The 17,910-nt window shown below is 41.8% G+C and overlaps 1 protein-coding gene across 1 annotated transcript; it reads left to right on the top strand.

Moving 5' to 3' along the window:
• Positions 1 to 816: 816 nt before the first annotated feature.
• Positions 817 to 17,699, top strand: mfsd2aa (major facilitator superfamily domain containing 2aa). Its single transcript, XM_049596984.1, has 14 exons — positions 817 to 1,040; positions 2,688 to 2,816; positions 3,434 to 3,558; positions 7,699 to 7,822; positions 7,915 to 7,993; positions 8,080 to 8,231; positions 8,337 to 8,427; positions 9,192 to 9,307; positions 10,834 to 10,917; positions 12,301 to 12,384; positions 12,481 to 12,593; positions 14,915 to 15,058; positions 15,314 to 15,490; positions 15,754 to 17,699. The coding sequence occupies exons 1-14, from the start codon at positions 957 to 959 to the stop codon at positions 15,806 to 15,808; spliced, it is 1,557 nt and encodes a 518-aa protein (XP_049452941.1). The 5' UTR covers positions 817 to 956; the 3' UTR covers positions 15,809 to 17,699.
• The last annotated feature ends 211 nt before the right edge of the window (positions 17,700 to 17,910 follow it).

The following is a 17,910-nucleotide window of genomic DNA, read 5'->3' as shown; positions in this document are numbered from 1 at the left end:
ATGTATCGTGGTATGTGTATAGTAGTAGCCTATGTCTATTGTAGTAGATGTGTTGTGGTATATGCACTGTGGTATGTGTATTGTCCATTCCATGTTCAGTGTATTGGGGTTGTGTGATGTTTTAAACTGTATATCTTTTTATTTATTTATTGAAATAACATTTTAGGTCTACATATAAAAGCCCAACTAGGGACAAGAGCTGAAAATGAGCAATAACTATAAACTCTCTGTGCAACACAGATTAATAATAAAATACATTTTTTTAAAAATGTAAAAAGAAATTAACAAAAAAAAAAAAAAATTTAAATATATATATTTAAAAAACAGGTAACTTTGACTTTGATTTGCTGCTGTGTTTAATGGCTAATTGTAAGGTCATTTTTTTCCAGTTTCCAATAAAACAAAATATACAGCTGTACATAGCCTACAATTACATTTTGTTACATTCGCCCAGTTACAGGCTAGATGGAAAATGTGTAGCCTTGGGTCATGATTTTTTTAAATCAAAAATTGTGTAACATTTAATGAATCAGAATTTAAAAAAAAAAATACTTAGCAATAAACCTTATTCTGATTCTGAATGTAATGGCGCATTTTCCTGTCCGATATTTACTCTCTCATTCACCAATGTGTTGCTGACTGAAGGACAATAGCCCACATACACGTTATCCCGGGGTCTCCTTGGTCTGACCATCCAACCAGGGCTCGATGCCCTTCAGCTATTATACCAGCATCCGCAACATACGATGGGCACGTCACGGCACGTCAGTGACGTAGGCGGCATAGTAGAGTATGAATGAGTAGACCGAGCGCGAGAGACTTGACTCAGAGACAGTCAGAGCACTGAGCGACACGAGACACTATGAAGGTGTGAGGCGTTTTGTTTCCTCTGATACTTTAAAATATTACTTTATCCTAAAAAAAAATACTAATTACTTCATCGACTTGAGAGCACAATGGCACGAGGAGAGGGCGCAGAGCAGTACACGGCGGGTTTACTATCAGTCAAGCCTATAAATACAGAAGTCAAGACAGCAAAGGTAAGAGGAAGGACTCTTTTTTTTCATTTATGGTTTAATTCTAAGGTGGTGTTCCTGCTTTATTCCGGAGCGTTAAACGGGCGCCTAAATTGAAGCAACATCTGATAAATGGGGTTACTTCCTCTCGGCATGTATTTCAAACGCCCCCCCTTGACTCGTCCTCGGTATTTGAATTTCACCCGGTCCATCCACCTGTCCTCGGGCAGCTGCTCGTGAGGCTCGCGTGCCGACTTTAAAGGGACCACATCGTATTTGAACGTCTCATCCAAACCGTACAGTATTGCTATAACAGCAGCCTGGTAGTGATGACAGATGTGCTGCAGAAGCGTGACGTGGACGAGATGCCACAGCTCCAGAGCTTCATGATGCATGAGCCGGTTGGTTTGAAAGTCTCAAATTAAGCGTGCATTCAACACTGGGATTTGTATTGTTAATGAACATCTCTTTAAGTGCTTCTACAGAGACTTGAAACCAGTCTAAAAGCCTCAAGGGACTCTTATTAGCAGCTGTATGTGTCTAATAGTCTGCAGATGATTGTGTGTTTTTGTATTTTATATGAAAAACTGTGGAAGCACTGCATTTTATTTTTTTAGCTACATCATGTCTGCTTTGTTGTGCCCCTTTTAAATAGTAATATTAGATCACAGGGCATTTCACCTGTACAAAATGCTTAGAGCGTGTGCAATCTAAACTTGTCTGTATCAAAATGATTGTACAAATATACCTTAAATACAGCTGACAGAAATTTGATTAGCATTTTTACTGCATTAAGACATTTTGTGGACAAAAGTTTTAAGGATATAAACAAGAAAATAGTCCAATCTACAGCTCTTATTCAAATAGAAAACATTTCATATATTGTCTCTCTATATTTCTTTACTTGAATCCAGAATCTTTGTGTAGTTTTGTCTGCCCACTGCTTTATGTTACACTGCCCATGATTTTCCCAGTCGCCTACAGGCTCTTCCCCTTCATGTATCTTTAGTTTCATTCCCACATGATAGTCATGCCAGCGTGGACTTGTCACGCTGAAAGATCCGGGTGGAGAGAACAGGAGGCAGCGATTTGCTCTCAACATGAGGTGATGCTGCCTCTGTGTCTGAAGCGGATGTGGATCGGAGTGTAGAGACTCCCTTGCTGACATCATGGAGCCCTGTACAGGTGATTGGTTGTGGTTGTTGGATGTGATAAGACTCTAAGCTGTCTGCTGGCAACTCAGCATGAAATGTCACACTACCTCAAACATCCTATTGCCAGAGCCAATAGCAGAGTCTTTGTGGTGTAGTGTGTGTGAACTGTAGTAACCTCGCAGTTTCACACCACTGTCTGACTGTGGTGTACATGGCCAGGACCACATCAGGGGATTTGTCTCTAATCTGCCGTTCTGAGCGGTGGGGTGATGGAGGTTAGCCAATCTCGGTCCCTCGTGGTAACAGGTTGTTTAACACGGCATCAGTTATTCAAAGAGTTCTGGACAGAGGGATGGATGTAGCAGAAAATGGAGATTAAATGAACTCCAGAGCACAGAAGAGAGTCCGCACTGTCCGCATCACTTTACCTGACCTGATAGCTCCTCTGGGAATGTGCACAAACTGTTATAAAGCCAAACTAACTCCATTACTGTCCTCCCCTCTCTTTGTCTTCCAGCCAAAGGAGCAGAGGAAAGGTCTGTCTGTGTGGAACAAACTGAGCTATGCCATCGGTGGGGCTCCATACCAGATCACAGGCAGCGCTCTGGGCTTCTTCCTCCAGATCTACCTGCTGGATGTGGCTCAGGTGATTGACAACAGACACACAAATAGAGCAAAAGCACACATGCATGTATAAAAAGGCGTTTTGTATAACTGTAAAAAGTTGTAGGAATACTTAAAGTTGCAAACTGCATGCCCCTTATACTCCCCACTCTTTAAAACAAATCATTTGTGGATTCTGCAGCACCCAAATTAGAGACTCATTTCCTTATCTTTGCATTTTTCCCCGTAGTTGTGCATACTGATTAACCCCAAGGCCAGAGTGTGTGTTCGCTCTTCTCAGCCCTGTATCAGTCTTCACCCCGCAGTGGCTGGTCAAGCGCATTAACCTGGACTCCTACTGCTTTGCTTTGTTACTCAATTAGGAAATTAGACGTTTCCACTGTACACAGTAGGACCTTAAATAGAGGCCATTCAGCTCCAGAGATGAGAGCATTACAGGGGCTTTGAATGCCACTTTGTTCTTAAACAAACGACACAGTTGTTTATTTCACCGCTGCAGTTCTAAAGCCTTGAAATGTCTCTGTAACCCCATTGGTGTCGTGGCACCTTTGACTCATTCACAGGCTGTTCCACATGACGTAGTATTTGGCATTCTTTTTGTTTTGGTTTCACTCTTTTTTTCCCTATTTCCCCCCTTAGCTGGATCCCTTCCATGCCTCTATCATTCTGTTTGTGGGCCGTGCCTGGGACGCGGTCACAGACCCCACGGTGGGTTTCCTTGTGAGCCGGAGTAGATGGACCAGCATCGGCCGCATGATGCCGTGGTAGGTGTCTGAATGTCACAGCAGCACATGCATTTTAGATTCACACATATTAAAGGATAATGTAAGGTAATATTGAGTGGGGTGAGAATGGTGAGGCAAAAGTACTGACAAAAACCAGCTCACATGCAGTTGGCAGTAGCCATGGCAACAGGGTTGGCTGCTGAGGAATAATGAGTGGCAACAGTGTGAGAATATAGTCTGTATGAAACACAGTGCATGTAATGTGTGCATCAGAAATCAGTATGACGCACATGAAACCCACAAAAGTAACCTTTTTAAATGAGCAAACAGCAGCTGAAGCAGTGGCATTCGTTAGAGTTCGTCTTCACTTTTTTCTAGACGCAGATGTGTGCAGCTGTTTTAGCTTTAGTAAAGAGAAATGTGGTTCATTTTTTTTAATTGATTTGGCATTAGTACAATTAAGTGTCCTGACACACCAAGCTGACAGTTGGCCTTCCATTAATGTTGAGTCATCGGTGAGTGTCTGTCGCACTAGATTTTGCGGTGTGTCCCACACTAGTTGGCTCTTGTGGGTTTGTTTTTGGCCGGTTCAGATTATTGATTCAGCGTTGGGGCTGGCAGAGCCTATCGGGATTTGAAATCACTCTAACTGGCATTTCAGCTTAGCGCACAAGAAGAAAAAGGAAAGTGAGGAACGCAAACGAACATTTGTTAAGAGGGCATGAGATCCAAAGAAGGATTGTTTTTTTTAGCTATTGGGCTATTTAGCATAAACACACTGTAATTCTTTGTGCTATTGTTTGCTGGCGCACAGTAAATATAATTTGTTTTCATGTCTGGTTGCGTTATTAACATGCTAACCGGCTAACTAGCATCTTGAAGCTGTCCTGTCTATCTTGCGTTGCCCTTTTTGAATGACGAATACAGACCACAGCTGCCCGGCGTGTTCCAATGCAACTTGTTGGCCGGGACATAGACAACATGTGGCGACACAACAGTCGGCTGCTAGTTCTTTGATGCCATTTTATTGTGTCTGGGCCTTAAGTTGAACAGCTGGAAGAACTTTTAAGCTTTTAGCCAAATATTTACAACCATGTTTACTTGCCGGAGGAGGTTTCCTTCACGGTCTTTGTTAGCATAGCGCTGGGTTTCTCGGTGTGTTACCTCCATCAGTGGATCAATGAGAAATCTAATATTTATTAAGTCACATTAAAGCCAAAATTCAATCTTTCCCTTGAAGCATTTCTGCTCATTGATTTGATTTGTCTACAAAGATCTAACAGCTAAAGATATTTAAGATGTACAGTATATATGAGCAGTCTCACAGTGTGCAGCATATCCTCAGTGTGTGAATGTGTTTAACTGTTGTACGTGTTAACCCTGTGACTCACTGGCAAGTGGCGACCAGCTGGCATCCTGTCTGGGGAATCTCTACCCCTTTCCAGTGCTTGCTGGGATTGGCTTGATCTGCCTGCAACCCTGAATAGACCAGATATGTTTTCATATATTTTTACCTTAAGCACTGACAAGCTCGACACAAAGCAAGGGAAAGGTTTTAAAATTGTAGAATTCAAATGGTCTGCTTGAGGAAGTCCGTCTGTAAAGGAATGGATGAAAGATGACCTTGAGGTTCTCCTTGTGCGGTGAAACATAACGCAGTTTCTTTTATAAATGTGTGTGTGTCGGAGGAGAAGGAGAGCATGAAATACGGTGGCAGGATGTGGCAGTGTTACAAGTCCTCCTGGTTCAGAAGAAGTCGCCTCAGGCCATGATTTGCACAGGAACCGATTTGAAATATTTTACTGGCATTTCTCTCACATGATGTCATGGTGATATCTTGAGCATCGTGGGTATTTGAGTCAGAGATGCCGGCTGTGCTGCACGCTGTCAGTTGAGGTGGGGGAGGGCACTCTACCGGCTTCTGCTGTGATTGGTCCAACCCACAACACACCATCAGCTTCAAACCAATAAGGGTGTGTCCATCTTTGTGTGTGTGTGTGTGTGTGTGTGTGTGTGTGTGTGTGTGTGTGTGTTTGATTTCTTTTGCTGTATGGGAGGGGATTTTTTTTGCAGAAGCAGAGAGAGGTTACCTTGGGTCAAGAGGCATGCTTCATGGAAATAATGGAGGCCGTTGTTAAAAAGGGAAACATGTACATGATACTGTGCGGTGGGGTTACTTCTCAAAGGGAAACAACCAGCTGTCAGATAAGAACACGCAGATGCCTTTTTATGTCCTCACTCGCTCCTCTGTGCTGAAAATGTTTTGCAGAAACATATTGTTACGTGACACCAGAATTGGACATTTAGCATTGTCTGCATATTAAACATTAACAGGTTTTGCTTTTAAACTGGTTTAGTGGATGTTCCAGTGCTTTACTGGTCTGATCTGTGGTGTGTGTTCAATATCTCACAGTTTCAACCTGGCCTCCATTTCCAGATAAATTAGCTCTCATTAACCTAATTCACTCAGACATGAGAGGGAATCAGGAGGGGCTTTCTTTCTTGTTTCCCAAATGTGTCACACAAGAAGGGGGGCGGGGTATACAACCACGTGCGAGTGCAGCAGTGTCATGTTCAATCAAGACACAACCCCCTGTGTGTGTGACGTGGCTCTCAGGGAGACTCAGCATTTCAAGGGCCAGTGTCTTGGTTTGTCTGTTTTGGGATATGAGGACTGGCTCCCTCTGTAGATATAAACGGGCAATTCTAAGTTAACAAAATCACAATGATTCTTATTTTCAGGTGAATTTACACTAAGAAAACATACTTATTATATTAAAGTGCATTTCTGCAGATGTATCCCCATAAATCCTACACATTGGACTTTTCATCTCTTTGTGCAGCATTCGTTTTTTTATTTAGGTTTTCTTCTTTAAGAAAAGATTGCTGAGCCTGCCTACGTAATGCTAATGTTACTTATTTAAACATTGGATATTTACCATTGGTAACGGACGCGCTGCTTGGTTGGGAAGCAGTGGCACTCGAGTGTCTAACACATGGCATTCTTGGAGTTTAATCCCACGTTGTGAAGACGTTTCATCATGTTGCTGGTATTTCCACCCTTGCTTGAAATGATCATTTTACAGACATTACAGCAGCACTATTGCACTCTCTAAATTCAGAGGTTTTTGCAGATCTGTGAACACAGCACAGACGGGGCTCTTTTTTTCCTCAGCAGCAGTGACCTACAGAGTGGATAATTGGCCTGTCGAGCCATACAGAGCTGATCAGATTAGAGAGGAGCAGCTGCTGCAAGTGAATGCAAACTTTTAGGCCCAGCAAAAGGGATGGTTAAGGAGTTTCACTTTCAATACTACTGACTTTCTCGTGCTCCACATCTGGACTCCGACAGCATGGTCCTATAAATAACCTAACATGTATATTCCAATAGCACTCCTACAGAACAGTTTAGCACCAAAACTGTGGCAGATTTTTAATCATGGCAGGCTGCCACAAATAAAGGAATATGTAGGAAAGCCTGGGCTAATAAAATCATTGACTTATTATTTCAGCTTTGCTTCACCTGATAGGGTGTGTTGAGGCACAAAATAAAAATTATTGTACTGCTTCTTTTTACTGCCCTGCAGCAATAGACTGAGTAAGACTAAAGAAAAACTATGATATCTTCATGCTCGTGGGGAGTTTTAGCTGGACTGTAGTCTGTTTTGAAAACAAGTTTTTGTAGTGGCACCAGCTTCTCTGACTGAGGTCAGCTGGAGGATGTACAAAGCTGAGGAAAAGGCTGTTAAGACCGAGTGGGGTGAGAGCGAGGTGGGCCAGAGTGGCCTCACCGTTGGTTCAGCCCACCCTCATCTCTTTCTGCAGCCCAGACTGAGCCCTTTCTCCACACACGAGCTCTAACAAGGCAGGATTAGGGGGATTATTCACAAAGCGGCAGGGAGAAAGTAGCAAAGAAGTGGCTGCAAGGGGGGAAAAATGAAAAGCGGGGGTAAAGCTGCATTAACAGTTGGCAGAATTCATTAAATAGCAGGCTGATCACGCTTTTTGTTTCAAGCCAAACAGTACAGAATGTAAAGAGGAACCACACTGTAGTGATTTCAAATGAGAGGAAAATACTCTGGCTTTGTCTAAAAACACATATTTGCTTATTAAAAACAATACAAATAAACTTGATAAATTTATCAAACTGTCTCCTATCCTCCTCTCTTTTCTTCCCAGGATCCTTTTCTCTACTCCGTTTGCAGTGCTGACTTACTTCCTAATCTGGTACGTGCCTCCTTTCGAGCAAGGGAAGGTCGTCTGGTATCTGATCTTTTACTGCCTCTTCCAGTCAATGCAGACGGTTAGTATGTATTGTTGACACTCTGCTGTACTTCTCCCCCCTTGGTCCCAGTGTGTACACTAGCCTAACTTTGTGTTTGTGTACATTTGCAGTGCTTCCATGTGCCATACTCAGCTCTCACCATGTTCATCAGCAGCAACCAGAAGGAGAGGGACTCTGCCACTGCTTACCGTACGTCAGCTCTCCTGTGAGATCAAACGCTTTTACATGTGAGTTATCTTTCAGGAACTGACGCTCAATTTCTGTGTTGCTCTCAGGTATGATGGTAGAGGTGCTGGGCACAGTTCTGGGCACCGCAATCCCGGGACAGATAGTAGGTGGTGCGGCGGATTGTCCCACTGAGCCTGATGAGCCTAACAGCAGAAACGGAACTGTAATGAACGCGACCGGAGTTTCACTGGAAGAGACGGTGAGCCTTTGGAGTCTTTTGCATTGTTTCAGATAAATGATGATATTTACATAGAGTGTTTGCATGAGTGTTTGTCCAAGCTAATGCTGTCCTCTCTGTCCTCAGAAACAAGCTTACTTGGTTGCTTCAGGGGTCATCTGCATCATCTACATCGCCTGTGCTGCCATATTGTTTTTGGGTGTGAAGGAGCAAAAAGGTATGAATCCATTAAATACCAGGAGAAGTTCTTAATTTGCCAGTGCCAAAGCTGAATACTTTAAATGTCTAAAGTAGAGCTGTGGACTTCAGACACAGATTTGGACTGGAGTCAAACTTGAGTCATGAATCTGAGGATTTTAGACTCAACCTGATAAAAATGAAAAAAGACTTGAACACCAATGACTCATGACTTCACTTGGATTTAAATCTCACTTTCCTGAAATAACTCCGAATCAGTCTGACAGCAGCCAATCATGTTGTGTGAGCAGTCACACTAAAAGACAGATGACAGATACCTTAGATCATCACTCAGACTGCAGGATGTAGAACTTTTGGGGCAAATCAATGCAAATAATTGTGACTGTATCACACAAATAGCATGGCATCAGTGATGGCTGCACAATGACTTGTTCAGGACTTAAAATGAAAACTTAAAGACCAGGATTCAGGACTTCATAGCCAAAATGTGAGTCTTACTGGTGTCTTACAATACCATGACATTCCATTTCTGATTTAAAGTTTGTATCAGTTTCCCTTGGGAGACATTTGTCACTGTTTCCTTATCATTAACTGTTCAAAAAAATGTCAAAGTGGCAGCCACATTTCTGGCAGACACTAAATGTCTGCCAGAATTCATGAAATGAATCAGACATTTACCAGAACATTGTTTCCCATCATAATGGCTCTGCATTGTGCATTGAATTTCTTACAGCAAACATTTTCAGCTGTCTTTGTTCTCTTTTCCTCCACCTTTGATTACAGAGTGCGGGAAGAAAAATTCTCCGCTCACCTTCCGTCAGGGCCTGTGGCTGGTGATGAGTCACGGACCGTACGTCAAACTGGTCACTGCCTTCCTCTTCACCTCTCTGGCATTCATGGTAATATTAAAGTTTTTATGAAAGTCTTAGTTGAAGGTATGATTCAACATTTTGGGAAATATCTTTGCCTTGTTATCAAGAGTTAAGGCCTTTGCACACCGAGTCCTTTTTTTTCCGGATGCGTTTTTTTTATCTGTCATCCAGGGAAAAAATAGTTTCGAAAGATTCTGATGTGATTTATTCTATTTGTTGCGAAAATTTGCAATACGTGACAAAATAAAAAGACACACATCCTCTTTTGCCTCTCTCCACTGAAGTTACCTTTCTGGCTGTCATCACTCCCTCCCTGTCTTTCATTTGGCACTGTAGCTGCATGAGAGGGACAGAGCTGTCCTTCCTCTCTGTCCTCCACATTCTGTGTGCAGTCCACATCTTCTTCCTCTTCATCATCATCCACCTGAATCTTACTATCTGACCTGTTCAAAGTGAACTGGTGATTCTGTGTGCCCCTTTCCTCTGTCTGTTGTAACTGTGTCCCACTGCCACATTGTCTTCACTGATTCTTGGTCAGACAGCTCTCTGAAGACTTCTGACAGATTCGAAAACGCAGAAAATGGAACTTGTTCCAAAAAATTTTATGAAGGAGGAAGGTTTTGGTCTCAGTGTGCGAACATGATTGACTCTCATCTGGCAGAGGCACAATGACATGTAAGCAGATGGGGCAACTGTGCACCATCACTGTATGTCCATTAAAAGTGATTATTTTTTCCACAGAAAGACCGCAGTTATTACTGTAAGTGTCTGAAGTGTGTCTTTCACCTTTTGCTTGATCTTGAATGTTTGTTATTGCATCTAAGTCTCATTCAAGAAGTCTTGTTCTAAAATCTCATGTGGCAGTTACACCACCAGTCTCCTGAGCTTCATGGCCTTACAGCAGCTGGCTCACCCTCTGCTGCCGGTTGTTTCTCGCTCTCCTCCTCCCCTCGACAAATTAGTAGAAGCTCAAAGGCCTCATTCCCATTGCTGAAATCAGCTAAATAATCATCCACAACACTGAAAATCTTTAAGATAACAATAAGAAACACTTCTGTACTCTGACACAACACACTATTCCCTTTCACTTGCGTCTTATTAGATCTCAGAATGAGACTTGTTGCAGGGAAGCAACACAAAATGTAAAGAGACACTTAAGACACTTCTGATAAAAATCTGAGCCTGGACATACAGTGATGGTGCACAATTGCCCCATCTGGCTACATAGCAGGCACAACGCGGCTGCCAGCTGCAGCCCTGTCTCTCAACACTGGACCCATTTCAAAAAATGTTGTTCACATCTGTTTAAATGAAGCTACAGCCCTGAGACACTTAGCTTAGCTTAGCTTAGCTTAGCATAAAGACAAGTGGAAACAGCAGTCCAATGGTAAGACCACAACATAGTGTTTTTAAACTTTGGCTTTTTATAGATCAAACAAGCAAGATATGAAGTGTGTTTCCCACAATGTTGAGCTGTTCCTTTATCTGTAACTGTAGTTTGCGTAAAACTGACTCTTCTTCTTTTTTTCTTTTTTTCTTTTTTTTTTTTACAGCTAATGGAGGGAAACTTTGCCCTCTTCATTACCTACGCTCTTGGCCATAGAAAAGACTTCCAGAATATTCTCCTGCTCATCATGGTGAGTGTTTCTATTTTCCACTCAAGGACTGTTTACCTCCACGTCAGAGCCCTAATCAGTGTGAGATCTGGAGGACATCAACCTTGTTTGGCTATCCTTGTGGCACAGAGTAAGCTCCCAGTGTTTGAGGGGTTTTCAGCTCGTACTCTGAGGCCTTTCCTCACGCGAGGAGACGCATGGTACTGGGGCTGAAAGGGCAGATTTTCAGGGTGAGAGGAGGTGTTGTTTGGACTCCTGGGAACCTGTCTCCCAGTCACACACTCGCCTGGCGTTAGCAGGACATCAAGGGAGAGACAGGCACACAGTAAAGCTTTTGTTGCCCTGGTGATCTCTCACTGCCACCATGGGAACTACCACCATTGGTTGCGTCCTCCTCTCCATTCTCCGCTTGCTGTTTTCTGCTCTGGTGCTTTCCCCTCTGACTGGGAGTGGAAACATTTTTTGGACACCATGTGTCATATTTGGAGAGGTGGGAGTTGAGAGGGAGGAAGGAAATATTTCCCGTCATATTTGCCCAAAGTTGATGTTCATGTTATTTCTCATGCTGCGAAGTTGTCAGTAGCAAACTTGTTCTTGTGTGGCCATTTAACACTACTTGACCAAGTTTGACCAGGAGGTCGAAGGTCAGCCGCCCCCTGCAGGGACAAGTCAAGAACAAAAAAGCAAACTGTGCCCCTGTTCCCTGACCTCTCTTGCAAGAGCGCTTTTATTCTTTCCACTTCCCACAATTTTTCTGAATTTTAATGAAGCCCAGTCAGAATTTTGATTTCAGGATATAGTTATTTTATAAATTGCTATTTCACACAATCCCTTAAATGTCTGCTAACTGAATATTTATTTACCATAATTATCATTTAGGCTGCAAGTTGTGCAAATAAATATTTTTGTCTGTTAAATTTAGCTCCATAAACACAACATAATTCATATGGCCTCAAGAATTTTCCTCTTTATTTGATTAAGCTAATCTGGCTAGTGGCTCATGGCTGGTCCAGCATTGTTACCTCAAAGCAAGAGGGTTCCTGGTTCAAACCCAGGGTGGGGGAGCCCTTCTGTGAGGAGTTTTCATGTTCTCCCTGTGTCAGTGTGGGTTTTCTCCAGGTACTCCGACTTCCTCCCACAGTCCAAAGACATGCAGATTAATGTTATGTGTAATGTTATGTGTAATCACCCAGTGTCTGCTGGTTGCTCTGGCTACCCCGCAACCCCTGACAGGATAAGCGGTTATGGAAAATGAATGTATGAATGAGTAATCTCGCTAGGCTAAACTGCTTCATGTGTCTCAATGATTCCAGATAAATCACGTCCCTTGTCCTTCTGCGAGCATGCATAATTGGATTTAACGAAACAGCAATACTGAGAATTCTGTCTCACGTTTTTTTCCAGCTATCGGGGACTCTAACCATCCCGTGGTGGCAGTGGTTTCTGACCCGGTTTGGGAAGAAGACGGCCTCTTACTTTGGCATAGCTGTGAGTAAAAAGAAATGCTTTTTTGGTTCAACAAAGGCATTAAGTCAAAAAGTGTGTGTTATGGAATTGCTCACATCTGTGTGTCTCTTTCCGCAGTGGGCAGTACCCTTCATGATCCTAAGCGTCACCATTGGAAAAAACCTGATTCTTTCTTACTTGGTCGCAGTGGCGGCAGGTGTGAGCGTGGCGGCAGCTTTCCTTCTGCCTTGGTAAGCATGAGTTTATCCACAAATCACGGTTTCCATTAGAAAAAGTGGTGTGAGTCCATGTTTCCTGGAAGATTTCATTGAAAGAAATTCTAGTCAACTGTTATTTGTGTGCATTGGTCTTGAAAACAACTGACAGGCAGGCTACATAAAGAATGACATCATCAAGACATGTTTAAAACATTTGTCTATTGAAAAAAAGGTTGCTTTTTCTTATACATTATATTCTCATGTGCGTAATAACTATAGACTTATAAACAGATGGGCAATGTATCTCCACTTCCTCCCACTATACAAAAATAAAGACAAAATTTCACGGATACAGCTGCTGCCATCTTGCTCTGGTGACGTCACTTGGAGCCAGAGTCTGCGCAGCAGTGATCCTTGCAGTATCAAGTTCTCATCCAGTCAATCATGAGCAGCACCATTGAAAGCGAGCATACTGATAGGCACACATAGCTGTCAATCATGATGTCAAACCCACTCTTTAGAGCATCACATAGTTAATAACACCAACCTTTTTAGAAAGAACAAACACCTGAACACACCAGGGTGATAAGAACTACTTAAAATGACAGAAACCATCTTTGGGAAAAATTTATTTGACACGTAATTTGATTTTCCCCTTTTGGGCCCATGTGCATCCTCTAACAGGGAGGGGGCGGGGTTTATGACCTTCACTGCAACCAGCCACCAGGGGGCGATCAAGATGTTTTGGCTTCACTTTTGGGATCTTTATTAAACAGTCTTTGATAATAATGCTATTTCAGAAGCAAATAGATAAATATAATGTTAGCCTATGTTCATTGGGGGAACATATAAACACAAAGACATTACTTGAGCTTTAGACTGACATATTGTTAGATCAAATAAAAGAAATCTATTTGCAAAAACCCAGAAAATAAATGTAAGTCAACCTGGCCTTATTAATTACTTTGATAAATTAGTTCTAACCGCCTTTAAATCAAAAATATAGGACATTTCTCTTCTAAAATAATAAAAAAAAATAATAAAAAAAAATCAAATTAAACATCTTACTATATGATGATGAAAACTCTGTCTGTGGGTGTGTCTGTGTGCCTGTTCCACGTTTTTCTCCTCACTGACTTGGTCAATCCATGTGAAATTTGGCACAGTGGTAGAGGGTCATGGGAGGATGCGAATGAAGCAATATTACATCAGTTGGCCAAAGGGGGGCGCTACAGCAACCGATTGAAATTGCAAACTTTGAATGGGCATATCTCGTGCCCCGTATGTCGTAGAGACATGAAACTTTGCACAGAGATGCCTCTCCTCATGAGGAACAAATCTGCCTCAAGAACCCAAAACTTCCGGTTATATAGATTTTCTGCCATTTTGAATTTTTTGACAAACACTTAAAATCGATCTCTTCCTAGTAAGTTTGACCGATCTGCATGAAACTCTGTGAACATAATCTAGGGACCAATGTCTAAAGTTCCCTCTTGGCAAAAGTTGGAAAACTTACTAAAACTGAGCTTCTATAAGGCAATGAATATTGCAGAGGGCGTGGCTCATCACATAACGGTGTATAACATCTCAAGGGTTTCACCCATCACCACGCAACTTTGTAGGCACATGACCACACATAATCTGAGGGGACCCCTCCATTATTGACCCCATCAAACAAAATGGGGGCGCTAGAGAGCTAATTTCTTATCTAGGCCTAACCGCCATATTGATTTTTACTAAACTTGGTGTAGAACAGGACGCCTCAAGGTGACTGGAGAAATTTAACTCTAATTGGCAACTGGGTGGCGCTATAACAACAGAAAAATTCTTAAAAATGGCTAAAATGCGACCGATCGTTGTGGCTCCCCCTGTGGCCGAATATTTTGTTGTTTTTTTTTAATTTTTGGTATGACTAAGTCATGGTATGGTATGCTGTACATAATCACGGAAACTGTCAGTGTGTCATTCTGTCTGTCCCACGTTTTTCTACTCACTGACGTGGTTAGTCTTTGTGAAACTGCACATAGGCATTGAGGATTGGCATAGGTAGAAGGTGACAAAGCTACCAATGGGTATGGACTAGTTGAAAACAAAGGGGAAAAATAACCATAACCTATTGTTGGCTCCCAAGATTTCACTTCTAAGCACACACTTTTTCGGACCAGTGAATGGAAGTATTTTCATGGCACCCGATGAGCAGAGAAATATTCAACACTTAGATTGATTTTCCTGGTTAAAAAAAAGAAAAATTACTGTATATCCTGCCACAGAAGCCATCCCTGGATTTGTACGCAGATGTGGATCTTTGTTGACTGTGTCAAGTTTTCCTCTAATTGTCATATTTGTGCTTGTAGGTCGATGCTTCCTGATGTAGTGGATGACTTCAAGGTGAAAAACCCAGACGTCCACGGTCATGAAGCCATCTTCTACTCCTTCTATGTGTTCTTCATCAAGTTTGCCTCTGGAGTATCCCTGGGTATCTCAACACTCAGTTTGAAGTGAGTTAGCTGGTCCATATGTGTAGCCATTTTGTCCTACAATTATTTTCATTTACATTTTTTCCCTCACTGTCTACCAAAGTTAAGTCTCCACTCAGTTTACGTCTCTAACATTATATGAGATTAGCTCCGTCTTACAGTTCATCAGTCCAGCAGTCATGTGTTCAACAATCATATGATCCTCCACTTTACAGTCTTTCCAGACTGTACTCACATCAGCTCAACATTTCTCCCTCTATCTGCATTTTTTCGCAGATTTGCTGGTTATGTGACTGGGGCCTGCTCACAACCCGAGGCGGTCAGTTTTACCCTGAAGGTTCTGGTTGCACCTGTGCCTGTGGGTCTGATAGCTGTGGGACTTTTGATATTGAAGACCTACCCCATTGATGAAGAAAGGAGGGAGAGCAACCAAAAACTACTGCAGAAATTCCTGTAAGTGAAAAGCACACACAAGCACCTAACACTACTATACAGAGGTTAATGCTAGATTCGTGATAACCAAACAAGGCTAGAAACGTGCTGTTGTGCAGCAGGACTCGTGCTACATTCAGTTCTGCTCCATGAACCTGAGCTAAATTTTAATGAAACCTTTGAGGAAAACTGTTTTGCTCCAGTGTTGGCATGAGTTATTCATCCTGTCTGGATATGCCGAGTCCTTTGTGTGTGACTCCTGGCTGTTCTTCATCCTTTAACAGAGACTCTGAAACAGACTCTGAGTCAGAAACGTCAGCGCTTGGAAGCAGTGTGTAGTGGCAGAGGACGAGCCAACCACCACAGCTGCTTTAACATGTTTGCACAGGCTGTCGAGGGACACAACCACCAACTATCTGGACTAACAGAGGGAGACCACAGACCACTGCTGCCCAAACACTATCAGCATTAACCAGCTCCCTCTGATGGATCACGCAGGTTTACGTCGCCCTCTAGTGGTCGGCCAATGGCATCGTGTGGGATTGAAGTATTTTTTTTCTGATGTCCTTCATCTCCAGCTGTGTCCCAATTAAACTCCATCTGCTGAAACTAAAAGGCAGACACAATTTACAGATTTCCACGATGCATTGTTTTGTCAGACAGCGTAGAAACAAAATCCTGGGTTAGTGTCTGTTCTTCGTCCTTTCACTTCACTTTCACTCACAAATATATTTTTTCCTTTTAGAGGTTTTCTGTCAATATTTAGCTGAAAGTACAGTCAAATCTGATCACCTTATCATTTAAGGAGGATAAAACACTTTTTCGTCAGCATTTAACCAACTACAGCTACTTAGGTTTTTTGATTCGTGGGCATTGTGGTCATTTTAAGTTGGTGGAGTTTTACTCACCAAAGAGAACTCAAACTTGTTTTTCCAAAGAGTTATGACTTTGTTTACTGAGATGTTCCTGTAGCTGCAGTGTGATTGCATTGTGGGACAACAACTCTCATCACCTCCAGTGGCAATACACTACATACCGAAATACCAGGTTGAATTTGGGACACAGTTTGTGATTTGCGGTATTTTTATGAAGTATTTATTTGCTGGTCAGACAAGATCAGACTGGAGTGTGAGATTACCTGTGATGTTTACTGTTTCTTAGGTCACTTGTGTTTGACTTTCAGACAGTGCTCTGAAGGAACTATACAGTATCAGCCCTTATTAATAAAGGGCATACCAGCACTATTCCACTAATTGAAACTGTATGAAGCTATGATACAATTTCTACTTTTCATTTGGTGTTGTTTCCTAGAGGTCATTTCAGAAAGGCAAAAACTTTAAGTGTACTTCTTCTGAAAGGGGAAAAGGCACCTTGTGGTATGATGTACTGTATGACTGAATCACTGCCTTACACACACATCTTGAGTAATTAGTTGCAATGAGATTGTCTGTTGAACTCAGATTATATTTCTTTTTGCTACGAAGAATGATTTCCATCTCATCTTTTTGTCCTTTAACATTTCAGCCAATCTTCGTCAGGATTGTTAGATTTCTGAATGTGCTTTCACTGCGGAGACAACTCCAGTATGAAGTAATTTCATCTAGCATGCTCTCACTTCCCAAAAGGAAGAAAAAATGCTTTAATTAAATATTTATTTAAATTATCTAAGGGATTTACATTCTTGTGAAAGCACATTGACAGTGAGTGGTGTTTGATGGATGAGTGATTTTCAAGTCCTATGGAAAACATTTGAGAACATCAAAATGGTGGTTTTATTTTTTATTTTTCCAAGAAAGAAAATATCACGTTGCTATGTTGTGATAAACAAGCTGCCTTTACAGTGTTGTGACTCTTAAAACAACTGCCCAAACCCAGTTTTTGTGTTGTAAAGGTGTGAAGGAGACATCTGTCCTCACTTTAGATGGCTTGATTTAACTACACATGATATCCTTATTTGTTATAAATTAAATAAGTTATTAGGATTTCTGAGAAATTTCTTTGAAACTTTATATATTCCTGCATAGTTTTCATTTGAAATTTCTCTAAATGAACTGTATGATGCAGATTACATTTCACCCTAGGTCTCCATGGTGTTGAAATGCTGCTTTATGTATAATATGTAAATACTTTTTTTTTCTAAGTTTGACCTTGATGAGCAATATATAAAGCAGCGAGGGGGCAAATTAATGTGCTGTAAATTTGTAATTAAGTCTGTGAATAAAGTTGGTTGAAACAGAAGAACCTGTGTGATGTCTTTACGATATCCAAAACTCTACCCCATATAGCATTTCTAATTACATTTATTCTTTAACCTTTTTTGACAATTGAATATAAACACATGCTGCTTACTGAAAGGAAAAGCGATCCGTCCTCAGCTCAGCAAAGATGATCACGTATTCTAGGGGACACTCATCTCCCCAATATTCAAATATGCACAAAAT

Source organism: Epinephelus fuscoguttatus, linkage group LG14, assembly GCF_011397635.1.
Source record: "Epinephelus fuscoguttatus linkage group LG14, E.fuscoguttatus.final_Chr_v1".
NCBI classification, from domain to species: Eukaryota; Metazoa; Chordata; class Actinopteri; order Perciformes; family Serranidae; genus Epinephelus; species Epinephelus fuscoguttatus.
Note: the sequence above shows the minus strand (reverse complement) of the source record. Positions and strands in the feature narration are given on the sequence as shown.

Bases quoted from the DNA above. Each gene is read 5' to 3' on its own strand.
- mfsd2aa (XM_049596984.1), top strand. From the start codon at position 957: ATGGCACGAGGAGAGGGCGCAGAGCAGTACACGGCGGGTTTACTATCA. The intron at 7,994-8,079 runs GTACGTCAGCTC...TGTTGCTCTCAG, and splicing joins GGACTCTGCCACTGCTTACC to GTATGATGGTAGAGGTGCTG. The intron at 15,059-15,313 runs GTGAGTTAGCTG...ATTTTTTCGCAG, and splicing joins ATCTCAACACTCAGTTTGAA to ATTTGCTGGTTATGTGACTG.